Source organism: Galeopterus variegatus, unplaced genomic scaffold (genome assembly GCF_000696425.1).
Source record: "Galeopterus variegatus unplaced genomic scaffold, G_variegatus-3.0.2 Scaffold2326, whole genome shotgun sequence".
NCBI classification, from domain to species: domain Eukaryota; kingdom Metazoa; phylum Chordata; class Mammalia; order Dermoptera; family Cynocephalidae; genus Galeopterus; species Galeopterus variegatus.
The window spans coordinates 226,489-237,177 of record NW_007728437.1 but is presented as its reverse complement, the minus strand read 5'-3'; the positions used below and the strand labels follow the sequence as shown (position 1 = coordinate 237,177).

The window sequence follows — 10,689 nt, the reverse complement described above, 5'->3', positions numbered from 1 at the left end:
TGGGCTGCACCATGGGACGTGGGCTGCACTGGCCGGGCCTTTCGGGGCCGGCTGGCACTGCGGGCTCCGCTCCCCGCGGCGGCCCCCGTCCGCCTCACGGCCGCGCCATGCCCCCGCGGGCTGCGGAGCGGACTCGCGCGTGGCGGCGTATCTCCCTCCTACCCCGCTTGGCCTGACCCCGGGCTGGCCCTCGCTGCCCACCTCAGGCCTCGGCGTGTCCCCGCCGCCCCGGGCCCATTGTTTTCCGCGCCGCCACCGCCGCCGCCATCTTAAAATTGTTTTCAGGGCTCTCGGAAGAGGGCAGGGCCTCCGCGGCGACCTCGAGCGTCATAGCTGATGAACAGGGGCTCTGGCCAATCAGAGATGGAAGAACAGACAGCCGAGGGAGGGGGGGATGAGCACGTAACAGGCACGCTTAGTCTCCCCAGCGGTATTTAAAAGGAACTCTCAAGCAAGGGGCGGAGGGAAGCCCCTGGGCGGGCCTCAGGCATGGAGACGGAGTTAGATGTGACTGACAGGAGCCCGTTCCAAGAGGTGAGGTTTCCTAAACACCGCCCAGTCAAGGAAGGCCCTTCCGGGTCCTCCGAGGAAAGCGGGGTAAATCCGACCAGTCCGTGCAGCGTAACTAGCCAGACCCGGACGCCCGCCTGGCGGAACAGCGGTTGACCAAGTTCTACCTTTTTGAATTTGGCTTTGATAAGCTCAAAGTAATCACACTATTTCAACGTCAGCCGTTTGTCTTTGACCTCATTCCTTGTATACAGCCCCATAACTGGTCAGAATTGCCCACGAGTGAGCTAGTAGAGGTTTCCTCTTGCACAGTTCTGAATCATCGGGACTGTCAACTTCCACTTACTTACAAGTCTGAACAAGTCTCAAAAGTTCAGAATTGCCTTATTTAAAAAAAAAAAAAAAAGCCCAAATGTGAGGCAGAGTCCAGTATCATTAACGAGGGCTGGAATCGCAAAGGATGATGCTTGAATCACAAACGGCACTTGGACTGCAAGCTTTACATCTAAAAGTTGAGTCACTCTACAAAATCCAATGAAACGAGTTATGCTCTAGTATAACTAGTAGGCAAAGGGGGTTGGGGGAACTGTAAGGAAAAAACACAGGAGCAAGGAATTAGTGTTAATACTAAAACTAGAGAGTGGGTGGGTGGGGGGGCAAGATATTAGGAACAGGTTAGCACCTAATTAGCACCCTAGCTGCTAAAAGGTTAAACGAGGTGCTGGAGGCGGCAGCACACTGAGAGACATCAGCAACCCAAACGTGTTACTCTAACATTTTATTAAGAATTAGAATTTTTGTGTGTGGAGGAAGTGGGTAACCAAGGCAAAAGTGCCTAGGACTCAGGAAAGCCAGAATGCAGTACTTTTTACCAGTCGTCCAACATAGAAATTTTACACCAGAATTAAAGAAATTATTTAATAGAAAAAATAATAGTAACTATGAGCACTACATTTTGTGTACTTCTCTTCAGTAAGCAATCTAAAAGCTTAACAGCACTTTATAAAAAACTTTTGGCATAACTCAAAACTATCCCTGAAATATGTACGTATATGTAAAATATGGAGTCTGATTCTGAACAAAGATTATTTTCTAATAAAAATTTAAAGGTTTAGGCTAGCCGATTACCTCACTTGAGACACCATGGTGCTGGTAACACCAAGGTCACAGGTTCAGATCCCAGTAGCAGCCAGCCACCCAAAAATAAAATAAATAAGAGTTGGATGGTTTTCATAAGTCTTAATATTATCTACAAATTAGGAGTTGCATCCCCTTTCCTGAGTTCCTGTCCCTATTATACAAAAGAAACTACTGAACCACAATTGAGCAGGAAGAGAAGGCAATAGTTAAATATAAAAGACTGAATCAAAGTTATATGGTGAGATAAAGTAATTATTTCATTGTCCATAATAGTTTCTGCATATTAGCACTTTCTCATGTAGTGGCCAATTAAAGGAAGATTAACCCAGTATTGAAACAGTAAAACACACACATTGAAGGTTACTGTGAAGAAGTTCAGTCAAAAGCAGACACTTAAGACAGGGCTTTAATGTAACACCATTTAGTAACGTGACAATTTGAAAAAAGCAGAGTACTTTGTGGATAAGAAAATTTGAGGAATACATCTGATGGAGAGAGGGCATTTTACAACAATGGGACAGGTAACCAGCATGTAAAATCATAAGTGCCTTTTTAAGAGCTGAAAATTACTGCTATCATTCATTAATATGTCAGACATTTAATCAGGTGGCTGCACCTTCAACAAAAACTGAATACAAGAACCAAGAAAAGGTGTTTTTGTTTTGAACAAACTTTGCTAAATAGTCCTAGACAGGCAATGAACACTCTATTATTTAAATCTGTCATTTCACAGCTCAGCTGGAAGTGAGGGATAACATCAATGGACAGTAAAGAAGGCAGATTTCTGGAAATGCAGTGATCACACACATTTGCTTCAAGGAGAAACCTGCAGACATATTTTCAGGTCTTGCTAAGTAACTTTATTTGCACTCAGTACATTTGGGAAAGTCTGCTCTATAGCTAAGGTCACTGTGACCACAGAACAACAGATGAAAAGAATAAAGCACTGAACAAGAAAAATGCATGCCACCCTCAAAAGAACTTGAGAGAACCAGTGTTTAAAAAAAAAAAGACAAAATAAATGGCTATAAGCCTTCATCTTTTACAAATGTAGTTCTGCCCTAATATCTCCCCAATATAAACACTGTGGAGTGTTTATATATTCAGTGCAAGAAACAGTATCATCGGTACATTTGAAACACATATGAAGAAAGAAAGAAGCTAAAACATCTAATTCTGAATGTTTCAGTGTGGTGTAATAATGATATTATGACACTATAATGGTGGGGGAGAGGCTCTGATAGCACCCATCTGCATTCGACATGAAAAAACAAACCTAAGATCGCTTTTAAAAAAATTCTACAAGCCACATTAAAAAAATTGAATAGGACTCCTTTATTGTGTAATTTAAGACACAACTGTTACATGAACTGCAAATGAAGGCTTAAAATATTTAGCAGCTACAAAAATCATAACTCATGCTATATGTTACTCCTCCCATAAATACTTTTAGCCTGTGTTCAATTATAGTCAATTCTGAATTGGCTCGCCTCTGTATTAGACTTCTGAAGTCTTTAAACAGAGTAAAAGAAATGGATAAAAATGAAAGATTGTATTCCATTCTGTACTTTGACCCTGGAAAGTTGTGAGCCTGCTTTAAAAAAGAAGAAACACACATAATCACAATAAAGCTTAACACTATGCAGAGCTTATCAATCATTCTTAGCAACGAACTGCAAAGCTGCGCTGTGAAGAAAATGCATAGCAGAGGAAAAAGCTGGGAATTTGGGGAAATAGGTAAGAAAACAGTGTTAAAACAGTGGAAGAAGTGATGAAAACATCTACTCTGGAGCTCACATGTCCTGCTAGCATTCCTCAAAAAGCCACCTACTCCAGAAGGCTGTAGCTCCATGCTCCCTGTGTGTAGAGTATGAATGCCCAAGTGCCGCTAATTGCAATGCTGTCTGGGAACTGACCAGTTCCAAGGGCAACAGAACATACTTTATGGTCTAACCAACATCAAGTGAAATATTTTTTTTTCCTTTTTGTATTTCTATTTTTAATACAACTTAAATGGAACTTTTTTATAAATTTGGGCTTCCATCCAATACCTCTCCTCAATTTCCATAGGAGGAACTGAGTAATGGAAGCAAGCAAAACAAGATTATAATCACAAATGACTGTACTTTAAACATGACTATCAATTTTAAGGGAAACACCTGAATGTTTTTTAATATCAAACTTAAAGAAAAAATGTTACAAAAACTGCAACTCAACCCCCTAGCATTTCTAAATGTTGATGTTATTTCTGCACGAACAGATTAATATATTAAATTAAGCCAAGACTTTAAAGATTGGCAAGGTTTTATCATTCTATTTTAAAAAACAAAGATGTTTAGAAACAAACAAAAAATACAAGTTAGTTGCTTCATGTTACATTTCACAACCATTATGTTAAATGTTTTCTCTTCTACAGAAACAGGGTCCTTCATGTTGTAACTGCAATTATTTACTGCTAGATGTTGAAAATTACATATACTAGTATTTGACTGGAACCTGTTGATGGTGACGTCTTGAGGTTTTCTGAGTTTCAACCTAAGGTGTGCCAGGTCCTCTCCTAGGACCACACTTGAAAGAGAAGGGGAGGGAGAGGAAATCACAGATCAAGTTCTTAAGATTGTTTCACTCTCTTCGAGGCTTTCTGTTTCTTGGTGATCTGTTCAAAATTTCATCCTCCTATTGGTTGAAAAGAAAAGAAATTCACTATAATTAGCACATTAAAAAAAAAATAGAAGTTCACCATATTTTCAAGATTAGCCAGGCAGGCTGAGGGTACCCATTTGAGGAAAAAACAAGGTTAGAAAAATAATTAGGGGCTGGCCGGTCAGCTCAGTTGGTTAGAGCTCGGTGTTATAATACCAAGGTCAAGGGTTTGGTTTGGATCCCGTGCTGGCTAGCTGCCAAAAAAAAAAAAAAAGAAAAAGAATTAAAACAAAATACACCAAAAACAATGGTTGTCTCAGAGGTGGTTGGATTATGTGTATTCTAATTTAGTTCAATCTTTTTTGTTTTCCATAAACATGCACTTTTCTCAATCTAACCCATAAACATTTCCTTAAAAAAGGATCATACACTGTGCTTTCACATTATCTTGCTTAATCCTAGATAATCTACTGGCCTATGGCACATCAGTCCCATTTTGACGATGAGAAACCTAGGATTCATGAAGATCAAAAACTATCCAAGTAGACTACAAGCCGGGTGCGCTTCCTAATCTATCATAAATTCCTAAGATTGTAAATTACTCTCTGAAATTATTCCCTTTACTTAAATGTACCATCAACTTTTTATCGTGTGAGGCAGTTTGGGAGATACAAAAAGCATGTGAGATATGGTCCCTACCTTCAAGAACTGCATTCTAGTTAAGACAGAATATATCCACTGAAAATATAAGCAAAACACAAACAGCATAGACCTTTTAGGAAGGCAGAACTGTAGTGGATGGAAACGGAACCTGAGTAAAGCTTTGCAGGAAGATCCAGATTCAAACACAGAGGTGCTATAAAAAGGGATCTTACCAAGCAGAGGTGTGGACACTGACTATTCTCTCTCATACCCCATATATCCAATCTACCACAAAACCCAGATCCAGAACCAACTACTACTCACGCCCTCCTCTCCTATCACCATGCCAGGGTCACTGCAGGAGCCTCCTATCTGGTCTCCTTGATTCTCCCTGATAGAAAACACAAGATCTGATTACTGTGGCTGCTATCACTTGTGCCCCAAAGCCTGCAATGGCTGCCTGTTTCAAGTCTGTACAATGGCCTATGAGGATTCAACTCATCTAGAGCCTTCCCCACCCTCCCTGCCATACTGACCTTTTGGACTACCACTTTAGGCCTCAGTAATGGCTGTCTTCTCTGCCTGGAATGTTCTTCCCACTGACATTGCCTTGAAAAAGTCCTTTATCTCTTTCAAGTCTTTGCTCAAATATCACCTCAACAATGAGAACTTTTTTTTTTTTCCTTTTTGTCTTTTTTCGTAACCGGCAACAGATCGCAACCCTCAGTGTCGCGCCCCTACCGGACCGGGACCGGCAACGGGATCGCAACCCTCGGTGCTGCGCTGGCACCTCGCTCAAGCCAGTGAGCAGCCGGTCTGTATATGGGATCTGAACCCTCGGCAGGAGCGTCGCCGCGCTCCCAAGCGGCGCACTGTAGCAGTGCGCCACTGGGCCGGCCCAACAATGAGAACTTTAACATTACAACCCACCCTACCTCCAGCACTTCCACTACCTTTTCTTGTCCTAATTTTTCATAGCTCCGTGTCCGGCAACGGATCGCAACCCTCAGTGTCGCGCCCCTACCGGACCGGGACCGGCAACGGGATCGCAACCCTCGGTGCTGCGCTGGCACCTCGCTCAAGCCAGTGAGCAGCCGGTCTGTATATGGGATCTGAACCCTCGGCAGGAGCGTCGCCGCGCTCCCAAGCGGCGCACTGTAGCAGTGCGCCACTGGGCCGGCCCAACAATGAGAACTTTAACATTACAACCCACCCTACCTCCAGCACTTCCACTACCTTTTCTTGTCCTAATTTTTCATAGCTCATCACTTCCTAAGATACTGTGTTGTTTACTTCCTTACAATGTCTACTATTTATTATCTTCCCGTCACCAAACTAGAATTTAAGCTCCCCAAAAGCAGGGTGTCTTTTTCTGTCTTGTTCACTGACAATGCCTGGCACATAATGGGAACTCAGCAAATATTTGTTAAATGAATGAATTAATCAATCCACAGACAACAGGAACAAAGAGTTTAATGACTTGTGAAAGAAACATTTTTAAGGGCACAGCGAGGAGAGGTAGATGAAACAGAACTATTGAATAACCTGAAGTTCCGTCTTAGAAAGCATTTTATTATTTCTCCCCTATAACCTTCTGCTTATTTCAGAAACCATTCTCATCACAGAAAAGTACTTTTAAGATTCTAACATAGCTTAAATCATCAAACAAAATGTTGACGATGGATATTACCTTCTAAGGAAAAAATAAGTGAAAAATAAAAAAATAAAACTTAAAAATATTGTCATGTATCAATAAGAGTCCCACTTTAACAAAACTGGCTCTGACAATTTTTACTGCCACAGCCACTGTAAATTACCCTATAAAAAGACTCCCTTTACTTAAATGTAACTTCAACTTCACTAGTTGCTTGAGATACAAAATGTATTACCCCTTTCTTTTACCTCTGCTTTAGGTTTTCTATCTTCCTCCTCTTGACTGACAGTGCCACCATCTTCTTCAGCATCACTTTTTTGTTTCTCTTCTAAGACAAAAGTTAAAGTAAAACAACTGAGCAAAACCTTACATTTGTTTTTGGTAAATTAGACAATTAGCATTAGGCCACATCTCTAGATCTAAAACAATCTTTGCTGTGACTTGACTGTAAGGGGTTGAAACAACATCTTAGGGTCTTGGCTTAAAACAGATTTTTGGGAGTCTACTTCTTACCAAGTTTCTCTTCACCTTCCTCTTCCTCATCTCCCTTGTCCTTTTCCTCTTCCTTCTCTTCTTCCTCCTCCTTCACATCTGGTTGAGGAGCATCAGTCTTCTTGTATTCCATAGCACTGGACTGTTTCTGAAATATTCCCCAAAGAACAATAATTTTGTCCACTTCTGTATTTTCATGTATTATGTTATCATGTAACTACTGAATTCCTTTGGGCAAAGTTCTGTAACCAGGCTTTATATAGGGGTGGATATATAGAAATGTGTATGATGTAATTCCTAGCCCAAAGAACTTTCTCTTTGGTGAGAGTTGGGGGGGCGGGCAGGAGCAGAGTTCAAGGTATAAGGAACAGTAAGAACAAAACAGTCAGGTAGTAAAATACAGGTCTAAACAAAATAGTTGACTGAGGCATAGATACGCAGAACAGTGGTGGATCCAGTTACAAAATGCTTTGAATGAAATGTAAAGTATAATCCTCATTCAGCAGAAATAGCCTAAACAAGATTTTCTTTTTTTCTGATTGCATACAACAAGGACTAAATAAGAAAAACTAACAATAAGGCTGTGGTACCCCCACATTTATTGTCTTGGGAGGGTGGGAACAGTAAGGGAGGAATGGATAATGAAAAATCAATGATCAAATTATGAAGCATAAGAATAGAAGTAGCTATGCCAGGAGGAAAGCTGGTTTGTGCCTAGATGGCTGGTTTTATATCTGTAGGGAAAGTGAAGATAAACGGTCAGGATCCCTCAAGCGGTTTGGAATCTTGCCGAGCATTTGATGTAAATATGCACATGTGCTCAGGTGTTCCTTGGTGATTGTGTAATGTAATCATGTATGTGCGACCAGATGTCCTGGGTTATCGGACTTAAGTATAAAGGATGAGGGGCTTGGGCCCACAGCGCCCCCCACCCCCGGGATGCCCCGAGGAAGCCGCCACTACTACTGGAGGCTGTAGCTGCTAATGTTGCTGTGAGGGCCCCCGGGATGCCCTGGGAGGCCACCACTGCTGCTGCTGAGGAAGCTGAGGACTGAGCTCGTGTCTGCCAACGGCTCCCAGGATCTTTCCCAATTACCTAGCTCAGGACCTGCATTGTGAGGGATCTGGTGACCCAGTCTGTACAAAGAGTTTGAAGGGTATGAGCCCTAGCCTGAAAATATCTAAGTATATAAATATTTTTTTTTAGAAAGCTGCTGCCAAATATTAAGGAGAGTAATAAAGTGGGCTAAATAATTCCAGTAACCAAGGGGTTATAAATCCTACTCTCATTCAGGCACAATAAATGGCCTGAGGAGTAGTGAATACATCTGCACCACAAGTGTTTCAGAAATCAACTGAATGTGGCCCAGTCATTACTGAACTGCTACATAGAAAACCTTAAGCAATACGAAGTTCTTTTTTAACATTACAAGAATTCTTTCTAAAAGTAATTCCAAAAAAATTCATACCTTTCCAGAACAGCAGAAGAGGATAACAAGGAAGACAGGCAGAGCTACAGTCAAAATGTAGACCACCCAGAGCCATGGGCGCTCTTCAGCTGCCTCAATCATCTGCCCCACTACACCTGGCTGAAAAACAAGACAAGACAAAGTTCTGATTTTTGACACCAAATATAGCCTGCATTGTTTGTTCCACTGTTCAATTATGGCATGGCACTACTCAGGCTCTTCCTTTTTCAAAGGGTTCAAGCCAAGATGTTCCTACAATGTAAAAAGGAAATTAGAGAAAGGCCTCCATTTTCCTGCTCTCCTTATCATCAAGGTGACTTCAACTTCATAGGTGCAAGAAGCTGGCTTCTTAATCACCTGCAAAAGTCTCCTTTAACCTCATAAACCAGGGAATGAAGAATTTCTTGATCTTAGTATCTCTAGCTCTCCAGTCCCCAGTTTGGCCACATCCACATGACCAGTTGTTTGAAAATTCCATAAGTTGGGTAAACCAAGACTGAACATTTAAGAGTGCATTAAAACATACCCTAAATGGTAAATTTTCAGATATTTATACTATACACACAGACACAATAATTACAAAACATACCCTCCATGTAACACAAATAGAGACTCTAAAGCCACTATAGACTAATAAAATCATGTCCCAAAACCCACTATTTTGTCTTTAGCAGGTATACAGTTAGACCTTCTATGCCAATATTCCCGAATAAGGGAAAAGATAAACCCTACAAGATAACTTTTCACAAAAGTTACTTACAGTAACAGACAGAAACATGCAAGAAATAAGCAAGCACAAACCTCCGCAGCCCCATCAGCGGCTTTCTTCAGGCCCCATCCATCATTGGCCCAGTCATCAACTACTTTTCGATCGCCACAAATGATAAAGTTGTCAAAAAAAATGTCAGAGGTCATGGACCACAGCTCCAAACCAATAGCACTAAAAGAAGTCATTCTGAAAGGTTCCAGATCTTCAAAGAAATCTGGATTTGGTATTTTCCTGGGTTTCCAGATTCCCTAGAAAAAAATGTATTACAAATTATTTCATATAATGATCAACAAAAATTTATGGTGAACTCTGCATGATCAATGGAGACTTTGTGAAACAAATGAGCAACAGAAAGAAAACAATAAATGCTACTGATATTTTACACATTGCCTCTAAAATTTCTGGACTCCACTGCTTTCAATTTCTCATATCATCCCTGACCTTGGTTCAAACCAACACCTAACTCTGCCTGACTCATTCCAAAGTCTCTACTCTTATCAACTGTTGGTGAGAGTGGGAACATAAGTCAGTACAGACTTCTTCAGTGGTGATTTAAAATAAAATGTACATGGTCTTAAACCAGCACTTCACTTCTAGATAACTACCTACAGAAATATTTATTGCATACACCTAGACATGTACAATGATGATTATTACTACAGCACTAACTCTAAAAGCAAAAATGACAATCCACCTAAATGGCCACTAATAGGAGAAAATCAAAAGGGCTATTTTTTTAAAATACAATTTTTATTTTACCTTATTGTTTGACTGCACAATTAGAAATACATTTAAAAACAGGAAAACATACTTAGTGTATATTCATATAAATAGACCTACACCTTACATTTTAAAGTTTGACAAAGTGGAAATTAATGATTATAAATCATTTTACTAGGATAGAAACAGAAGAGAGAGAAGGGTGAGTGGATACATTTCCATAGCAAACCTGAAGCTTCTTCACTATTGTATTCTCACCATCTCATCTGAGCCTTAGTCTTTTTATAGCTGAAGACATTGAGGCCAAGCCATAAGCTGACTTGACATGAGGGAGGTGCCACCTCTTATCACAGTCCTCCATCTACCACATCACACACAAGCTAGAGATTTGGATCCTGTGGCTGAAGCACCCCCGCCACTCAATAGCAGAGTGCTCAAATCACAAGTTTTCAATTCTCTTTTCTTTTTGTTTTTAAACATAAGTTACAAAGCAATTATGAAAGAAAGGTATTCTATTTTCTAGGTTTACCTTTGCAACACTTGCTTAACCCATTAAGCACTCTCTCAATTCAGGAAGTTTTCTTTCTTCTCTCAATTCACTCTAACCAACTACTTTATTTTTTTGGTGGCGGGGGGGGGGGGGGCGTGGC

At 40.8% G+C, this 10,689-nt stretch overlaps 1 protein-coding gene across 1 annotated transcript in view; it reads right to left on the bottom strand.

Moving 5' to 3' along the window:
• Positions 1 to 2,038: 2,038 nt before the first annotated feature.
• The window catches only part of CANX (calnexin), a 39,307-nt gene continuing 30,656 nt past the window's right edge, over positions 2,039 to 10,689 (bottom strand). The window contains exons 11-15 of the mRNA XM_008581323.1: positions 9,352 to 9,567; positions 8,551 to 8,670; positions 7,103 to 7,229; positions 6,838 to 6,917; positions 2,039 to 4,326 (exon numbers count right to left, since the gene is read on the bottom strand). Coding sequence (XP_008579545.1) covers positions 4,273 to 4,326; positions 6,838 to 6,917; positions 7,103 to 7,229; positions 8,551 to 8,670; positions 9,352 to 9,567 — 597 coding nt within the window. The 3' untranslated portion in view covers positions 2,039 to 4,272. The remainder of the gene's footprint in view (positions 4,327 to 6,837; positions 6,918 to 7,102; positions 7,230 to 8,550; positions 8,671 to 9,351; positions 9,568 to 10,689) is intronic.